The sequence below is a fragment of the Momordica charantia genome (assembly GCF_013281855.1).
Source record: "Momordica charantia cultivar OHB3-1 chromosome 8 unlocalized genomic scaffold, Mcharantia_2.0 BLBB01000008.1, whole genome shotgun sequence".
NCBI classification, from domain to species: domain Eukaryota; kingdom Viridiplantae; phylum Streptophyta; class Magnoliopsida; order Cucurbitales; family Cucurbitaceae; genus Momordica; species Momordica charantia.
The window spans coordinates 30493067-30512931 of record NW_028275166.1 but is presented as its reverse complement, the minus strand read 5'-3'; the positions used below and the strand labels follow the sequence as shown (position 1 = coordinate 30512931).

The 19865-nt window shown below is 33.9% G+C and overlaps 3 protein-coding genes and 1 non-coding gene across 4 annotated transcripts; 3 read left to right on the top strand and 1 right to left on the bottom strand.

The window, feature by feature from the left end:
• Window positions 1-112: 112 nt before the first annotated feature.
• LOC111020830 (uncharacterized) lies at window positions 113-5870 on the top strand. Its single transcript, XM_088127241.1, has 2 exons — window positions 113-5190; window positions 5641-5870. Exon 1 carries the CDS (start codon window positions 3474-3476, stop codon window positions 3996-3998), a length of 525 nt encoding a protein of 174 aa, XP_087983367.1. The 5' UTR covers window positions 113-3473; the 3' UTR covers window positions 3999-5190; window positions 5641-5870.
• On the top strand, window positions 5761-12680 carry TAF4 (TBP-associated factor 4). The gene is made up of 14 exons (XM_022297606.2): window positions 5761-5900; window positions 6000-6108; window positions 6923-7443; window positions 7835-7930; window positions 8053-8934; window positions 9384-9505; window positions 9632-9719; window positions 9804-9939; window positions 10078-10133; window positions 10210-10266; window positions 10360-10500; window positions 10868-10933; window positions 11057-11294; window positions 12011-12680. The coding sequence occupies exons 1-14, from the start codon at window positions 5862-5864 to the stop codon at window positions 12181-12183; spliced, it is 2724 nt and encodes a 907-aa protein (XP_022153298.1). The 5' UTR covers window positions 5761-5861; the 3' UTR covers window positions 12184-12680.
• Window positions 12681-15275: 2595 nt separating this feature from the next.
• TRNAA-CGC (transfer RNA alanine (anticodon CGC)) lies at window positions 15276-15348 on the bottom strand. The gene has a single exon. It is a non-coding gene; the product is annotated as a tRNA-Ala (tRNA).
• A 109-nt stretch (window positions 15349-15457) lies between these two features.
• LOC111020895 (small ribosomal subunit protein eS8) lies at window positions 15458-18593 on the top strand. The gene is given in 7 exon segments (XM_088128292.1): window positions 15458-15579; window positions 16588-16636; window positions 16729-16801; window positions 17451-17728; window positions 17731-17780; window positions 17904-18064; window positions 18195-18593. Coding segments are annotated over 6 exon segments (648 nt in total). The 5' UTR covers window positions 15458-15579; window positions 16588-16632; the 3' UTR covers window positions 18277-18593.
• The last annotated feature ends 1272 nt before the right edge of the window (window positions 18594-19865 follow it).

Sequence of the window (19865 nt, the reverse complement as noted above, 5' to 3'; positions counted from 1 at the left end):
TTATATCATCAATTTCTGAAATTTTATAGGACACAAACCAAAAAATCCAGGAAAGCCTGTATATGTGTATAGGAGACTTAGAAATGGGGATGAAGGACCAATAGAACCATGGGGGCTATAGAGCATTAGGTTTCTGGAAAATCCATTTGCACCATTCCTTAAATGCTTGTTTTACCGAAAGATATATTCCGGAAAAACCTGTGGACGATATTTTGGGATGCCTTTTGAAAAAAGTACGTTTGGAAAGAGGCTAATTTAAAGCTTCGTCTAAGAGCACTTTTGAGTTATTTTAACTTTTTGAAATTCTCAAAATACTTTTAAGGTTTTAGAAAAGTGCTTCTAATTTATAATTTTAACCAAACACTACCGATTTAAGGACAAAATGCTCCTAGTTTTCCATAAGCATTTTAAACAAAATACACACGTTGTTTATAGTTAACTTGAGAGATTTTCAGGTCTTCTGCCTGTTTATTCCTTATCATCACGATATAGACATTTGTATCAATATTTAGTAGTTTGTTATAGACTCGAACATAAGTTAATTGTTTAAGATGTCAGTTGCCTTTCTTAGTTAAAATCTTCTCCCCCACGTTTGTAATGTTATATTTTGAAAGAAGTTTTTTTTTTCCTTTTTTATTTTTGAGTACAACAAATAGGAGTGGGGGATTCGAACTCTAGATCTCTTGGTAGAACTTAGATGTAAGATTATTGAAATTTCGGATTTATTTTGTTTTGGTCTATAAATCTTCAACCATTTTGTTCGACTCATTGAACTTTCTATGCAAATTCACTAATCCTTAATTTTAATTTTCTATAAATTATTTTGCAATTGCTTGTTGACGGTTTTTTGGTTCATTCATTCATTTACCGATGTGTAGATGCCTATTTTTGGAGAAGTACTAAACACACTTATGGGTTAGGTTTTGGGTTTTGAAATTGATTTAAATTGCTATTAAATTAGTAATGGAACATTAATGATACTTTTTTTCCTTAAAGAATGTTTACGTTTCTTGTATTTTCATTTCTCATTATTAGTTTCTTGTTTCTATTTTTTTTAGATAGAGAAAAATAAAACTATATTTGGTAACTGTTTCTTGTTTTTTAATTGAAAAACTTCTGCACAATGTTGGTAACGTTTCTTAAAAAATGAGAAATGAGAAATAAGAATTATCAAATGCTCATGCTTCTAAAAAAGTTGAAAATGAGAAATGGGAAATATAAATGTTATCAAACCTAAACCTATCCTAATAAGTTATTTGAAAATTTGAAAGACCAAAGCAAAATAACTAAAGCAATTTCAAGTTACTTTTTTTTTCCCTTTAATATTGTACACGCTCTTTAATCACATAACTGTCGTATCGATATCTTACACAAGACAGAAACATTCTAGGGCAACTTAAAAAACTTAGATTTAGTTTCTAAGTTTTCTGAAATAGATACAGATGCATTGGTTTAACTTGAAGGGTCCCAATATTATATGAAAAAGAATGGATTGCTTTGCTTCTAAGTCTTCTTTGTAAAATAATCAAGTTCAAACATTTTGCAAGTCAACTCCTACTAAGTCAAATCATTAAAAAGTGCCACTTTTGGTGACCGACTCGTCCTTATTTTAAGCCTCAAGGGTGGGAGATAACGTTAGTCACAAGTTAACCTCCTATTTGTTCAGGGCGGGCGGCGTGAACTCCCTTTACCCTTTGAATAATAATAAGGTCAGTTTCATAGTTCCAACCTAGATAAGGTTTTTTTATGCCTTTTTTAGGTTGGGTTGCTGGTATGTGTAACTCGAAATTAGAAGTTGTGGTTATGTTGAATGAGTTTGCTTATCTTAAATTATAAGGTGCTAAATCCTATGGGCCATTATGAAATTTACATTATTTTTTCCTACAAAATTATAAATCCATGTAACAAATACAGATTTTACTTTCTAGATAGGGTTCTATAATTATTTTATGACATTACTCAATCACAAAATTTTTAAATTTTCCTTACTCTAGTAACAAACTTAGATTTATTAAGATTGTGAATGTTAAGGTCACGTTTGATAACTTTTTTTTAGTTTTGTGTTTTTTTAAATTAGTCTGGTTTGTTCACATTGTTTTTGGTATGTCTTTTACTTTTCTTAGAAAAACACATTCCGACTCTTAACCAAATTAAAAAATAAAAACTAAGTTTATAATTTTTTTCTTAGTTTTTAAAGTTGGCCTTGGACTTAAATTTTAGAAAATAGATGCTAAACAACAAAAGAATATACAGGAGCGAAAGTAATATTTCCAAGTTAAAAAAAAAAAAAAACAAAATTATTACTATCAAGTTAGGAAAAAACAAAATGATTACTATCAAGTTAGGAAAAAAAAAGACAAAATGATTGTCAAAGAATTTGAGGTGAGTGGCCAAATTTTTGTAGAATTTTTAAAGAATACTTTTATATTTAAAAGATTGTAGTTTTTATTTTTTATTTTTTTTAAATACATGACATCAATAATTGATTTATTATTTCGATATCAATAATCTTGCTAGGCCATTCATTACCAAAAGGTGAAATAATGATTTCAGTTTTTTCTTTTTTGGGGAAAAGATTTCCACATAATTAAAGACAATGTACTAATCATTGATAACAAAAACTAGTTAAAGAAAATGTATTAATTATTAATAAAATTAATGTTAGCCGATGATTTATAATTGATTAATAAAAAACTAATTTATTTACGAGTTCTTATTATTCATTTTCTTAGTTTGGGCTACTTTGTAATTATATTATTTTTGGAGTTTATTTCTTAAACTCCAATATATGAATACCTTTGTTTCATGTGGTGTATTTATGACCCGTGAGTTTAAAGAATCTATGTTTACTTTCTTTTAAGATTGACGAGATTGGTGTTATTTGGTGCGTCAAATTTGATTTTGAATTGAAGAAACCAAACAAATCAATCAAAATCAATCGAAACCAATCGAAATCAACTAAATTAAACGGTTCAACTTTAGAACTTAGATTTTCATTTAGTAGTCAAATTAATTAATCGATTCAATTTAATAGGTTTGGTTGATTATTTTAGAGTCTTCTACTCCTATGATCGCAAGAACTAAGTCATGATTTTATTTTCAGGTAACAAAATTAAAATTCCCAAAAGAAAAAACAAAAAGAAGAAAAGGAAAAGAAATATCTCAAATAAGAAGAAACCATGAGAGCAAGAACTTGAAAAAAAAACAACAAAAAAAGAAGAAAGAAAACTTTACACCTGTTATAACTTACATTTTAATCCTCACAAGAACAGGATCATGTGCCTCAAAACCCCATCAAAATCCTGAAATTTTGGCATTTTCTTTATATATATATATATAACCTCAACACAATTCCTTGGTATTATACAAAACTTCAAAAAACTCAAAACTCAAAACTGCCATAAAACCAACCAAATCCCCACACAGAATCCAATCAACATCTCTGTCACTTTCTCAGGAAAATTTGAGAGAAAATGGATGGAAAATTTCATTGGGATACAAAGAGCAAAGTGATATCAAGAACCTCCTCAGTTGGCTGTTCTTCTCGCAGCATTTATTACTGTGGAACAGCTGAAGGAGTCCCTTTCAAATGGGAAACACAGCCAGGAACTCCCAAGGATCCTCCCCCTCAAGAAATGCTTCCCCCTCTCAGCCCTCCGCCCGCCGTCCTCAGCCTCGGGTTACCGAAACCCTGCATCGAACGCCCGAATCCCCGACCCCGACTCCGAATGAGCCTTAGGTTTTGGAGGAAAAGCGAGAAGAAAAGGGAGAATGGAGATGGTTTTGGTCACCCTGATAAGTTGGAAACTTCTTCGTTTATGAGCTCGGACGGCGAGTTTATGGCATCTCCTCGAGATTCGGTGTCGTCGTTGTCGTCTTCGTCTTCTTCGTCGTTACCGTCGTCTTTGCTCGAGTCGTTAAATGTACGAAATATGGGGAGGGTGTCATTTGGAAGGCCTTGGCAAATTAACAGATTTCTGGCTTGTTACCATTGCTAGGGGATTTTAGTTACTTTCATGTTTGATAATAAAGATGATATTAATTAATAAAGGTTAAGATTAAGAAAGGAGTAAGAAGATTTAAGTTAATTTAAGCAATAAGCTCAATGCTAATGCTGTAAATGATGTTCATGAACTCTATATGGTTTCTATTAGATATGAGAATGAAAAAATCTCCTCATTTTCATCTCTATTCTTTATGGAACAAAAATGGAATCATGAGTAATTTTTAATCGATTAAATTATAAAATTGGTCATTTAATTTTTTTATCAAAATACAAAAGGAATAAAGAGACCTGTTACAAAGATGCAAAAACACGAACAAGAAATAACACAACATATTACTTTATAAACTAGAACCACTCATTTATAAAAATAAATCTCAAATAATAAATTACGGAATCACGTTATCTTCGAGTTCAATATGCATATCTTGAGTGGGTATAGAAGTGGGATCCCAATAGCTGAAGATACGAGGTTCATATGTAAAAACATAAGTCGTTTGAGGATCCATAGGAAATTTTCATGTTCAATATTTAATTTTAATTATTACTAATCCAACTATTTTTAGTTCAACATGTGAAGCGGATGTTCGAACTTTAGGTCTTTTGGTTCATAATATATGCTTTAACGGACTGAGCTATCTACACTAAATTGAGCAATACGATCAATCTTTTCTGAAGATCAGTATTCTTATCTACAATATATATTTATTGGAGGCTCATCGGGCCCATTTTAATGCGGTTCGTATGGGCCTATATACGTTTTGGAGGCCCGTCAGGGACCATTTTAATTTTTGTCCAGTTCATATGGGCCTGTTTTCCTCTTTCCCACTCTCTCTTTCGGCACAGTCGGCAGAGGCAGAGCAGAGAGGAAAACAAAAACCAAAAACACCAAAAACCAACCGGTCGGTTTATTCTTAAATTAACCGAATCGAATTATTTTGTCTGAGAACCGAACCGACCGACCCAGTCACACCCGTAGAGAAAAAAAGTTGCTTTTGGCCGCGACGCCATTAATGCTTCTTCTTCTTCTTCTTCTTCTGCAAACTGGGAAGGCCGTCCGATTTGTGGAACGCAGGGAAGCGTCTCGACACTGCCTCCGCCACCGGTATCTCTACTTTCTTCTTCGGATTCAACTTCTTTCTTGCGAGCCCCTAATTTTCACGCCAGATTTCGGTCCCATATCTCAAGTACTCACTCATCTCCTCCACTTACTTGTTTTCTCTGATTATGGTCGGTTTTTAATGAAATTGGAATTCAATTTTTGGCATTTAATTTCGCCCTCTACTTCGATCTGCTTTGTTCATTGATTGGTTTTTTTCCCCTTTTCAATTCTGTTGTCTTTTATGACTTCAAGGGTACTAAGCATTCAAGAGGTTTAGGTCTCCCGGATCACCATTTCCAAAATCTGCTACTCTATTTGCCATTCCATTAAGTTTCTAATATTTCCCTACAATATTCCTAACAGTTCTCTTCTTTTGGCATCACGGGATTGAATTCACCACTATTCTTGATGCTACAAACTCATGATCCAAATTTGTGCTATGTTAAACTGAGAATGTAGGAGCCAACTTTGATTTAGATTCTAATTGTATGGACCATAACGGGCTGCCTAACTTGGTTTTCTATTCTATCTACAGGCAATGGGATGAATAGGAACAACTAGGTTAATCTTCCTTTTAAGTATCCTTCTAATTTGTTTCATTTTGTCTTTCTTTCTCAGAGAAAGCAGATTTGTTGTTGTCTAAGGTACTTTTCAACTCGTTATTTACTAAGCAATTTTTAGAAGTCCCATCAGGGAAAGCAGGTTTGCCTGTTAGCAAGGTAAGGTGGCTCAGGTTGATTGCACATATAGCTTAATATGGACCCCTCTATTATGAAGCTTCTGGAGGATGACGAGGTTATCTCTCTTCTAGTGCTTCTGTGTAAACGTTTTTCCCAGGATTAATGGGATATCATTTGTAAATCTTTACCCTATTGGACGTTTGGCTGTGCCCAGGATGAAACAATGCATTCAGGTGCAGCTGTGGAGGCTTTTCAGGCTGCCTTGAATAGAGACATAGAAGGTGATGTTCCGGCTCCTTCCCAGACTTCTGAATCAGATGCAGGTATACTTCAGCCTAAACTTAGAGGTGGTACTTTAATGAATAGATATGTGTTGCATAATTTTATAGCTAGCACAGTATCATCAGTCAGAATAAATAATAAGAGAAGCTACAATTTGTAGAAATCATATCCAAATGTGCATTTGCAGAAATGTGTTGTATATGAAAGCAATTTTCTTTAATTTTAGTGGTTTGGAGATTCAAAATCTGTTTTACCTGGATATCCAGTTGTTTACTGTTACATGCACGTATGATGACTTTCCTATAGTATATTAATATTAGTGAATAAATTTCTATTTCACAAGTTAAAATGATTCCTATCTTGGTAACAATGAGTTGGATGTTGAATCAACTTGAAAACACTCATTTTAGTACTGTTTTGGTGACGAGTAAACCTATTTACAATTTTGGTGTGAAGATATTTTTACCTTTTGGTATTGTTTGTTCTTGCTCAATTGTCATAGCTTTGCCTCCATCTCTGTTGTGAAACTTTTGTGAAGATTTCACAGTAGCATTGATTTTGAAAGGTTGCAATTTTAGGTTCCCATAATTAATTTTCACCCATTTTCTTATCATGAGCTTTATTTTGGCCTTTCAAATCCTCTGATCTTGAAATTTGCTGTTATATCTTGTTCAAAATGCATTTGTAAATGATGAAAATTTGCTGTTTTTCCCCTCATTAAATGATGAAAAATTTCTGTAATTGTGTAGAAAACAATTTGTTCAAATTCAAGCATAAAATTTTCCGTTGAGTGGTTAATGGATGTTCAGATTGAAATTTGGGATTGTTGAATGATATTTGTGACTAAAAATGCAGCCTTCCCTCGAGGGAGCAATAGTATTTCTGGCCTCTCGCTGCAAGCTTCTAGTCAAAATGAAAATACTGAGTCTCATGTGCAACAAGATCAAAATTTCCTTCTGAAGCAAGAACAACATTCGTCTCTGATGGAACTAGAGCGATGCACATCAGCACCTGAAAATCAGCAGAAACATAATGCTCCCCTGCTCCAATCTTCAAAGAACCAACCCCAAGCAGATCATGAACAAGGGGAGGTGGAACAAGTTCCTGTTCAGTTTTCTCAAACAGCTGGGCTGCAAGGTTCAGAGAAAGCTCCAATCCTTGTGAATGATTCAAGCAGAATGCCAAACCGGGACAATGAATCTCAGTACTTGAAGCTACAAAAGATGAGTAATCAGCAGGCAATGGTCTCAGAGCAGGCAAGCAACTCAGTGAATCGTAGTAAACAGGTGCCATTTGCATCATTGATGCCTGTGTTGATGCCTCAGCTCGATAAAGACAGAGCCATGCAGCTTCAGACTTTATTCAACAAATTGAAGGTAAGTACATGAGCAGAGTTCATTTGGTTATTGCCTGTAACTGTCACAACATAGGTAAAATTGAAGTTAGCTGTTCTGAGTCCACCCTATGGTAAGGACTTAGTTTGAGAATTAGTACGGTTGTTCTTAACTACATTGATCTATGTCATTTTGTATTCTTTCGTAATATGCATAAACAATGCATCAATCAATGTACGAGTATATTGGTAAGTACACTAAAAATCTACCCTCTACTTATTAAAGAACATCGCACAAGTTAAGAAGGGGTCTTGTTTGTGTGACAGTGCCTCCTCTTTTAAATCTTATTAAATTCTGACTTGATATGATATGTTAAGAAAAATAGTTTGATGATTGTATAGGTTGTCTCATATAATTGTAACTTGTATTTTAGAGAAATGAAATGAACAAAGATGATTTTATCCGGCTCATGAGGGGTGTTGTTGGGGATCAGATGCTCAGATTAGCAGTTTGTCAAGTGCAATCACAGGTCAGCACTTGATTGATTTCTTATTATTATGATATTATTATGTTTATATTGATTACATTAAATCAGAGTCTGTCCATGAGTCACCTTCCTCAGGTTCCAATCTTAACCATTTTCATTTACAGCCTCCACCTTCAGTAAGGCAACTTTCTCCTAGAATGCCATCTATGGGTCCTGGTGCATCAAATTTCTCTGATCCACGGCCATTTGCACAACTTCATCAGAAAGGCATGAATTCTCCTGGAGTTCAATCATACATCCCCTCTCCGGCATCCCAAGGGCGGGGTAGTTCAGGCTATCCTGTGATGGACAAGAATATGCAATCTTTACGAGAAGTAGAACAGCGAACTGATGGTAATGGAAATCAGTTGACTTCTTCTAGTACAGGCACCATTCAGGAAAGGGAACGCTCCTCAGTTCCTGTACCAGGACTTGAGAAGCAGCAGCTACACTTCCAGCAGAAATCTTTTGCCATGTATGGAACCAGTGGTAGTTATCACCAGTATACGGGGTCAAACATAAATGCCTCTTCATTGTCTCTTAAACCCCAACCTCATGAGGGTCAAGTGAAGCAAATTTCCCAGCAGGCTCCAAATTTTGACAGGCAAGTTACTATAAATGATTCCAAGCGAGTGCAGGGTGGAAATGTTCCACATTTGCATAACAACTTAACTTCACAGCAAAATCCAGTTTCCTGGAAATCCACGACTAGTAAAGAGCAGAACACAGGCCCTTTGTCATCAATGAGTTACATTAAACAAGAACCTTCTGATCAGGTTGCTGAGCAGAACAAAACCCAACTTTCAAATTTGCAGGGACTATCTTCTATTTCTAGCGTGCAGGCCGAACAAGTTAACACAACACCAGGAATTTCCAAGGACTCTTTTGAAAAACAATCTTCTAAAATGGGTTTTCCTACATCCAACAATGTTATACCTCCAACATCTACCAACGTGGCAAATTCAATTTCGTCTGATGCAGTTTCTGTACATGACTCTAGTGCTATGGTAATTGTTGCTAGACTGTAGGCTGTCTTACATTTGATTTTGTAAAAGTTAATATTGCATGCTTATGTCAACTGCACATTTTTTATGTTCCGCAGTGATCTACGCCTTTCCGACTGACTCTCTGTCCTTATATTTCATTCACCTTGTTATAACTTAGCTATAGGTTTCGCTTCTTTTTCATTTATGAGTTTTTTTTTACACCTGGTTCAGCACTTTCCTTGCATTATCTTCATAAGTCTATTGTGATAAATTGTGTAAGTTAGTATGTATTAAATGATTGAATATGTTCCTTCTGAAAAGAAATGATTGAATATGTACCCATCCATGCTATGTCTTTATATATCTTTAAGAAGGATGTACATTGCTTAATCTTATGCTTGGGTGGCTTGCTTTTATGGTGTATCAGCTGTTTGCGAACTAATTTATTTCCTGCTTTTTTGAATTTGCAGTTAGGCTCTCAGGTTCCTTCTGCAACTACTCCTGGATTGCAAAATAGGACACTTCAAAAAAAGGCTACCGTTGGCCAGAAGAAGCCCCTTGAAGCACTTGGTTCTTCACCACCCTTATCAAGGTGAACCTACTTTCACTCTTGTTTTACATCCTGAAAGTGAAGTTTATCGTGGATTATTCAAAGACAAATGGGTCACACAATTAACCTCCTTGATCCTTTCACATACAATCAACGTGTGCTCAACAGTAAGAAGCAAAAAGTATCTGGGGCATTTTCAGATCAAAGCATTGAACAACTTAACGATGTTACTGCAGTTAGTGGAGTTAATATTCGGGTATAATTTCCCTATTTCATGAATCGTTAGTAGTTGGTACTAAAATCACCTGAATCCTTAAAAAAAATTTCTGGTTTTGATCAGGAAGAAGAAGAGCAGCTATTTTCTAGTGCGAAGGAGGATAGTCGAGCTTCAGAAGCATCGCGAAGGGTTGTACAAGAAGAAGAAGAGAGGCTGATATTGCAGAAAGCTCCATTACAGAAAAAGCTAGTGGAAATCAGTTAGTGTCCAATTTCTCAATTAATATCTAGTTTAATGTTCGATTTACTTGAATAATTTTATTTGCATTAGATGAGAAAAAGGAACATCCTTCTTACAGTGATTGATTAATGCAAATTGGTGTGTTTGTATGTGGCAGTGGCTAAATGTGGTTTGAAGGGTATGAGCAATGACGTTGAGAAATGCCTCTCATTGGTAAGATGCTAGTCACTCTGATCATTTTTTTTCGTGAAGTCTTAACAGCTTTATAGACCAGTAACTGTATCTTCAGTGTGTGGAGGAAAGGTTACGTGGGATTATAAGTAATCTAATCAGGCTGTCAAAGCAGGTGAGTGTATTTTCTCTCATTTTTGAGTCTAGTTTTCTTCTACTTCCCTCATTTTTGTTTAAATTACCAGAAACTATATGTTATTGTATGTAGCGAGTGGACTCTGAGAAACCAAGGCACCGAACACTTATTACCTCAGATGTTCGACAACAAATCACATTAGTTAACCAGAAGGCCAGAGAAGAATGGGAAAAGAAACAAGCTGAAGAAGAAAAACTTCGAAAGCTTAATGATGTGAGCATTTCTTTTGCTTTTCCTGCATACGTATCTAAGTAGTACTGTGTAGAGTATCCTACTTTATGTGAAGAACACTGTATTACTATCATGCGTAGGAAAAGGTGTAGTATATTTGATGAGCTTGTCTTATACTTGTCCTATTAATTATGTCTTTTTCCGATTAAGAAGTATTGACTATATTTTTGCAAAATGAAGCTCATATGTCAAATATTTATGGGATGTGGTATGAAAAAACGTAATATAATAACTGTACCAAACATTATTTCCACAAGTGTGGGTTAGAAAAGTTATCTTCCCCTTTGTCCCCCTGTTTTCTTTTCTTTTTTCAGTTGTGAGATTGTAAAAAAAAAAAAATTTGTTGCAGCCTGAGGATGGTTCTGGGGTTGCTGGGGACAAGGAGAAAGATGAAAGTCGGCTGAAATCAGTTAAGGTATTGAGAATGTACTCACTTGAGACTAAACTTTGACATCTTGATCAATTAAGAATCCTATAAAATAAAATTGAGAGAGAGAGAGAGAGAGAGAATCCTGTGTTGATTTATTCTCTGGTTTAGGTAAACAAAGAGGAGGACGATAAAATGCGGACAACTGCAGCAAATGTTGCTGCCCGTGCTGCTGTTGGAGGAGATGACATGCTATCGAAATGGCAACTTATGGCTGAACAGGCACGGCAGAAACGTGAAGGGGGAATCGATTCAGCTTCTGGTTCTCAGTCAGGGAAAGATGCTGCCCGTAAGTCTTCATCAGCCGCAGGAAGACATGGGAAGGACAACCAAGAGGCTGATAGGAAAGGTAACATGACCCCATCTGACTAGTTTAATATGCCATCGGATGTTGGTCAAAGACTTGAAACTAAATCAGACAATATTAATATTATCATTTTCATTTTCATTTTGGGTTGTCAAAACCAATACAAGCTTATTTAGTTCACAGTTGGCACACATCTTATCAAAAAAAAAAAAAAAAAAAGCCCACAGTTTTCCCATAGACATCATATATGATGTGGAAGTTATAACAAGTTTATTTCCAGAGAAATGATAGTCATCCAACTCATCAGCATCAACAGCTTGAAGGTCAAGGTCCTCTTTGAAGATGATTTTGTTTTGTTATTATTTTTTCTATTTTAGAAAATGAGGCTTGTTTCCACACCATTTCTTTTATATGTTTTTCACCTTTCTTAAAACTTATTTTAATTCTTAGCCAAATTTTCGAAAATAAAAATAAGTTTTTAAAAGCCACTTTTGGTTTTTAAAATTTTGCTTAAATTTGAAAAGTACTTTTAAGAAGTAGATAATGAAACAAAAAAAACACGGGTGGAAGTTGATAACCTTAATTTCTAAAATAAAAAGGAGTGAAATGGTTATCAAGACTTATCATCCACTCCACTTATCTTTTCTTTTTTTTTTTCTTTTTTTTATCGCATTTTATTTTAAATTAGGGAGAGAAGAAAGTAAAAGGAAAGAGAAAACCAGCAGTAGTTTAACGCCATCTATCTTGTTTTTACTCAGGAACGAGCAGGAAATTTGGAAGGAACCAACTAAGTTCAACTCAAACTAGGGTGGCTCGTAGTATTTCGGTCAAAGATGTCATTGCTGTGCTGCAAAGAGAGCCCCAGATGTCCCGATCCACCACGATATACCGTTTGTACAACAGAATTCATTCTGAAGCCACGGGCGAATAGAATCGACAAGAATGATGGAAACTAAAACCCATCCCTCCAGATGTGCGTTTGGGCGGGTTTTATCTCTCTATCTGAACTGTAGGTATGGTATGCATATATGATAAACTGCATAGCTTTGGAAATATAACTGCTGCTTAAGTTGGTAGGGTAGCTGTTAGAACAATCAAAAAGGTTTTTCTCAAGACCTTGTGCAAATTAAAGAGATTCTCCTCCAGACTTTGTGCACATCTTCTTCCAGAGGTTAGAAGAAAAAAAATCTCTTGGAAAAACATTATTAAGGCTCTTTTTGGGAACTGTAGTTAGAAAGAAATAGAAGTTTTATAGAATAGTGCTGGTTGATGATTATAGTGTAAGCCTCAAAATGAAATTTTCTTTGTGTACCAAATTTGTAATTACTCTCTTTTTGTAATTAGGGCCTATTGGAGTGCTATTATGTGAGCTCCTAGGCCTTTTCCTCTTATATTCCTTCATTTTTAATGGAAGATGGAAATTCCACATGAGTTGGGCTCTTTATTAATTCAATTTTGATGAATGTATGGATTCAAAAATTGTTTCCCACTTGCTCCATTTTCTTGAATAATCCCTACTTCTTGAGGGGTTAATAGGGATCTCGAAGACCAATTTTCTCGAAAAAGTCGATATCAGATCCAGGCAAAATGAGAATATACACCTTTGGATAATCGAAGAACCAATAAAGATGCTAGTATAATATGAGGTCTCCTGAGATAAAAAATGTTGTATAAGTTTTGAATGATTAATAACATATTAATAATTCTGTCAAAGCGAACATAATTCAGTGGTAATTAACATATATCTCCAATCAAGAGATTGTGAATTCGATCTTCTGCTTTCACATGTTGTACTAAAAAAGGGGTACAATTATGTTTTTGATAAGTAGGAAAAAAATGCATAAAGGGCAAGCACAAGTAGGAAAAGGAAAGAAAAAAAAGTGCCCAGAGAGATTTTTTAATTTTTAAAAAATGTTCTTTCTTATGATTTGAACATAGTTTCGATTTGATTCTAACTCGTCGGTTAATTTGTATGACCATCAAAAAACTTTTTTTTTTACTGATTTCTCCTATTCCAATCGAGTTTTCACAGTTTAAAAGCTTCAACTTAGCTCGGTTTGGAATTGGTTTTAATTTAGTCCTTTAAAGTTCCAATTTGGTTTTAATTAATAAATCAGAACAATTATAAATGTCTAATTAGGTATTTTATTATTATAAATATGAAAGATTATTAGGGAACAAATTTGTCATTTTAAATTTGTATTATTCTAATTATTTACTTAAATTTAATTATGAAATCAACCCTTGAATTTTTATAAAATTAATTTATACTATAATTTTTAACTATCTTATTAATTTTTATGTTTTTTATACTTTAAAATAAAACTACAAACTTTCACGCAATTGTTGCTGATTAGTATTATGTAAAAAAGGGAGGATATGCTTTCTTCTCCATTTTGTCTCTTTCTTTTTTCATTCACTTTCTTTAATTATCGTTCTTAAATATTTTATATCTAATTTAGAATTCTCTTTTTTACCACTTTCTTTTCATTCAATTAAAAAAAAAGGTATTTTTCTTTTAATAAAGGTATTTAAAATGATATTATGGAGGATAAATTTAACGTTTTCATTTTACCATTCTTTTATATTTTCTCAATTTTTTTTTGTACAAGTTTAATTTTTTTTTCTTAAGATTCAGATAAAGCATTTAAATAAATGTAATTATATACTTCAAATTTTACATTCACGTATTATGGACTAGTTTTTTTAAAAAAAAAAACCTAAAATAACTTCCTTTTTTTTACGAGGAAAATTAATAACACAAGAAAAAATTTGGAGGTGCGGGGAATTGAACCCCGTGCCTCTCACATGCAAAGCAAGCACTCTACCTTATGAGCTACACCCCAGTGGGTTTCAATTATTCCAAAATATTCAATAATTAAGATTATGATTATATTTCTTTTTTCTTATTTTAATTACGATTAAGGTTATGATCGTTATTATCATAGCTAACATGAATATGACTTAGCAATCTAATACGATGGTGCAGCAGATAAGCGCCCACCAAATTAGAAGGAAGAGATGTCAATGCCATAGTTTAGCCGTTAATACATTTCTATTCTATTTCACAAAAAAAGTGGAGGGGCAGGGAATTGAACCTCGTGCCTCTCACATGCAAAGCGATCGCTCTACCATGAATGAAAAGTTGAACTTGAAACTTAAGGTAATGATTATTTTTTCATTTTTCAATTACAATTAAACTTTTGATTGCCATCAAGATCTTGTCACAATATTTATTGAGATTGAGAGTACATAAACTTGACTTGCTTATTGATTTACACGTAGCCAATATATATACCAGAATTAAGTACAAAAGAATAAAACTATACATTGTAACTACTCCCCATCCAAAGTGAGCGCTCTACCATATGGGCTACACCCCATCCAATTAACAATTTTTGGGTCACAGTTGATACAAATATGTAATGTAATATGATTATCATGTATCCATCTTGTCACAATAATAAGAAATTAAGACCATGATGGTTTCTTATATATAAAAAAACCTATAATAATTTTTTTTTTCTGGAAATTCAAATTCATGATCTTACTAAAATATAATAATAACATTTTAGTGAACCACATAATTAATTAAAATAAATATGATAAGTTTGAGTACAAAAGATTTTAATTTTTATTCTCTAAGTAACCAATTTCTCGCAAAATTTTTTTTATTACAACAAATATGGAAATAGAAAATTGAACCTCCAATTGGAGAGGAGTAAGATGTCTTAACCATTAAGTTAAGCTTATATTGGTTTCAACATTTTGGGAAATAAATGGAAACTTTTTAAAATATTAGAAATAAAATTGATAAAACACCTGAATATTAAATATTGACTATATTTATCCAATGTATGTGTGTATACAAAAGAAGGGAATTTTAAAAGTTGATAATAAATCATAATTAAAAGGGCAGCCATGAAAAACCAACAAAATAATAAAAAATGAAGAAAAAGAAAAGAAAAGGGCCGTCGTAAAAAATCTCCTGAAATAATAAATTTAAAAAAAAAAAGGAAAATGTGGAGGTGCGGGGAATCGAACCCCGTGCCTCTCGCATGCGAAGCGAGCGCTCTACCATATGAGCTACACCCCCGTTTCATTTCTATTGAAGAATAATTTAATAAATCATTATGTTTTTTGGGGGAAAATAGAATGGTAACAAGGCCCAACGAAACGGCCCAAGACCTAGAGCCCATCTCATTCGAAACCCCAAAAAAAGAAAAAAAAAAGTGAAACAAACGGAGAGCAAATTAAACCTAACCCTCGCCGCATCAAAACCCCTAACAATTCTCATCCATCTCTCTCCCGATTTCTCTCCTTCAAGGTTTGTGATCAATTTTGTTTTTACTTTTCCAGATTTTGTTTGGTTACGATTGCTGCAATCCCGATTGAATGTTTGTTTCTTAGTTTTCTGAATACTGGAGAGTTATTAGCGATGAATGTTTACTTTCTTCTAATGATTATTTGATGGGTTATTGTCGCGGTTCGGTTTACTTCTGATCTACATTCGTGATAACCTTGGTGGTCTTGGTGGGTTCTTTGAGAAATGGCAGTTACGCTTTTTCTGTGACATTCTGGACATTCTCTTCGATATTTCTGTAGTACCTCCGAGTTATAATTTGCCACATTGATGGTTGATGGTCTCTATGACGACTACTTTGAAATTTGTAGTAGTTATTAGTACTTTGGAATGTGCCTACAGTCGATAGGTAGAAATTGGCAGGCCGCCATTGCTCAGCTTTCGTGGCCCTTAGGTTGTTTCTTCCCTATTGGGTTCTTTGAATGTATTGTTTCTTATCCAAAAAAAAAAAAAAATTGTACTTTTGAATGTTTGTGATCTTCGGAATTTTGAAGAGAGGATCAATTGTAATTTGGATCAATAATTATATATAGGAATGATTGGCTTGAAAATATCGTTCACTGTTAAAAAAAAAACTAAATAATTTTAATTTTAATTTTCAGGAAACCGGCAGAGTATTGGGTTTGGTCATTAGTTTGCTAGAAAGAGCTGGTCCATATTTTGAAACAAAACTAACCTATGTACAGCCTTAATAATCTCTAAAAGCATCTTAGCCTAGCAACACAAAGACTACTTATACTTTAGAACTTATTGCAAGTGGGATATGGAAAATATAAGACCAAGCCACGAATTTTGTGCCAAAAATAAAGAGCCCTGTAGCTTCTATCAGGAAATATGCTTTTGTTCTCAAACTTAAACTCTCATCTCGTATAGAATTTCCCGTCTTTGTATCTTTCACGTTTTCGTTAATGTTTTAGAGTTTGAGAGCTGTTTTTATATCTTTCATTTTTCTCACAGACTGCATCCCATCAGGTACCTTAGACTCCTCTTCACTCTAAGAGCTCTAGTCTCGCCAATATGGGTATGTCAGTTACAAATTTCCAGACTTTTCTACTTATCTCAGGTATTTTACCATGTTTTAGTTTTGTTAATGTGGGGGGACTTTGTGGATAGGTATTTCTCGTGACTCTATGCACAAGAGGCGTGCCACTGGAGGCAAGAAGAAGGCCTGGAGGAAGAAGAGAAAGTAACTACCTCTGCTTATATTTAGCCTAGTCCAATTTGATTCATCAGTTTTTACTTCCATTTCCCCACATTAGTTGCTGATAGATCAACAGAAAATTTCATACCTATCTTTCTTTGCTTGGTTTTTAGTACACACTGGTAATATTTTAGGTTAACCTTGCATATTGATTTTTACTTCTATTTTTTATTTTTTTGTGGATAAGTGGTGATGTCATTGGTGGCAATGTTATGTCATTTGTTTTGTTTTCTGATATAGATTCTAATAAGCTTAGTTAATCTGCATGAACTAGCTATCTCATCCTCACTGTCACTGATTGATCGTTGTTTTTATTGTATAAATTATTACGTGTCATGTAAAATGTCTTCACATTCACTTGTTTTATGAATGGGGCGACTTCTCTTATTGATGTAGAAACATAGTCTCTCTTCCAATATTTGTGTTTTGTTATGATTTGATGCTAAAAATTTTCTAATACAGAAGTTGAAATGTAACCTTCTTTTTACCTTGTATTTATTTATGAGCTGTTGATATTGAAAGTTCAACTATCACTTGTCACTTTTTTTTTTTCAATTCAGAAAACAACTTCCACGTGCTGTATTAATGAAGCTCTCTTCTGATATCTTTTCTTTCCCCTTGTTTGTTTGTAAAGGTATGAGCTTGGAAGGCAACCTGCCAACACTAAGTTGTCCAGCGACAAGTCAGTCAGGAGGATTAGAGTTCGTGGGGGTAATGTGAAATGGCGTGCTTTTAGGCTTGATCAAGGAAACTACTCTTGGGGTAGTGAGGCTGTGACTAGAAGGACCCGTATTCTTGATGTGGTGTACAATGCATCTAACAACGAGCTCGTCCGTACTCAATCTCTGGTGAAGAGTGCCATTGTTCAGGTTGATGCAGCACCATTTAAGCAGTGGTATGTTCAGCATTATGGGTGGATATTGGACGGAAGAAGAAAACCACAGCATCTGCGAAGAAGGAAGAGGTAGATCAAGATTTATAGATCGACTGATTGATTGGGGTTATACGATCTCAAATCCCATTTTTTAATGCTTTAATATGATACAAAACGTGTTCTAATGCAAACTTTATTTTTTTGTGTTGATAGGAAGGTGATGAGGAGGAGAAGAAGAGTAACCATGTCCAGCGCAAACTAGAGAAACGTCAGCAGGACCGTCAGCTTGATGCACATATTGAAGAACAATTCAGCAGCGGTCGTTTGATGGCTTGTATCTCATCACGACCTGGGCAATGTGGCCGAGCAGATGGGTAAGCATCATAAAGCACTTGGTGATATTCTACTTTATGTTGTGCTCTTTCCAACTTGTTTGAGCACAATCACTGAGTGGGGAAAGGGTGTTTGGGTAACTTTGCTGAGGATTTAGCGAATTTGTGACAGATATATCTTGGAGGGCAAAGAGCTCGAGTTCTATATGAAGAAGCTGCAAAGAAAGAAGGGAAAAGGAGCCGGTGCTGCATAAATGTGTTAACCATTGCTTCATCTTTTGAAGGCGACGAGCAGTTGCAGTTGAATGAAACAACTATTTTGGAACTTCAGTTTTGATGGTAATAGTTGTTTAATTATAATACTTAGCCCCTTCCATGATAGCAACAGTTTGTTTATTAGCTTGAGTTTTTAGGTTCAATTTTTTCCTAGTATATGTACTCATTTTTGTAGTGGTGTAAGCGGGTCGGTTCAGTTCGGTTCGATTCCATCTAGAATGTGTTTGGTTTCTTAAACCACAACTGCACTAAAGCTCTTTCCATCCATTTTTTATTAGAAGAGGATAAATTTTCCAATTCTTGCCTCGTTTATTTATGGTTACCTTCCTCTTATTTTTTCCTCATTTTTAAAGGTTCTTTCCAATTGCTGAAATATGGGTTAAAGTATTTTCAGGATATCCATTTCTCAGTTAAATCAGGTAAAGACTTATTTTTAAACAGTTTGCTTTTTTAATCGGAAGTATAATTGGATGTGACAGATTCAAGCTGAAAAGAAAAGGGTAAATTAATCAAGTAGTCACAGCCGGTTTCTAATATTTTAAAGTTCTCAATTTTTTTCCGATTTACTATAAAATTTCGATTGAGAATTATTTAAAGGATTATGTTTAGCTAAACTAATTTTAGCAGTGATTCTTAGCCTATTCTCATAAATTGTTGAATAGGACCCATTTACATTGAAACGTTCTACTATGAGTTGATTTTTTTTTTCCTTCAATGTAAAAAAGATTTGTGTATTTTGCTGCTATTAAAAAGTGTACAATATTTATAGAGGAACGATAACTTCCATTTTTGAATTTCCACCTCAGCCTCTTTGAATGGGAAAAATTCGGATTTGGTACTAAAAATTTTGAATTGGTATTCTAAAAATATAAAAGGTTAAATTACAAAAGAGTTTCTAATATTTCAAAATTCAGAGTTGTGTGTGATAAGTTAATTTTGTATAAATCACAAATTAGGGATCTACTGGACAGTCAACATCTTTTAGAGATATTAGATACAATTCTTAGAGTTGGTTAATATTGAATATAAATAATATATATGTTTTTAAGTGAGTATATAATAAATATTAAATAACCCCATGTGGGTGTGGGTGGTAGAAAATGGAGCCTCATTAATTGGCAAACAAATGATTAAATGCCATTTCTTTTTCTAGGGCGTGCTGAGGCTACTATGGTGGGCCCTCCCCTTAAAAGAAAATTTAATATTATCTGTCCACCGGTTCTACAAGATTTTTTTTCTTAACATCGATGAGTGTCTGAACTAGTTTTACATGTAGTCTCGGGAAACATCCACCAACAAGATGAGCATTCCAACATATGACCATCTTCGATTTAAATTTCGTTGAATCTATAGACTAAATTTAATAAAAAGTAAGGTAAAGTTCTTCAGAGCCTTATTAATTTCAACAAAAATTAAGCTTCGTACATTTAGATTAAATTTAATAAAAATTAAGGTAAAGTTTTTCAAAACCTTATTAATTTCCAACAAAAATTAAGCTTCATGCATAATTAAGCCCGATAATGTGCAAGATTGGCTGTTGAATAAATCTCAAAAATTCAATTCTAAT

Bases quoted from the DNA above. Each gene is read 5' to 3' on its own strand.
- TAF4 (XM_022297606.2), top strand. From the start codon at position 5,862: ATGGACCCCTCTATTATGAAGCTTCTGGAGGATGACGAG. The intron at 9,940-10,077 runs GTTAGTGTCCAA...TGTATGTGGCAG, and splicing joins GAAAAAGCTAGTGGAAATCA to TGGCTAAATGTGGTTTGAAG. The intron at 10,934-11,056 runs GTATTGAGAATG...TCTCTGGTTTAG, and splicing joins GTCGGCTGAAATCAGTTAAG to GTAAACAAAGAGGAGGACGA.
- LOC111020830 (XM_088127241.1), top strand. From the start codon at position 3,474: ATGGATGGAAAATTTCATTGGGATACAAAGAGCAAAGTGATATCAAGA.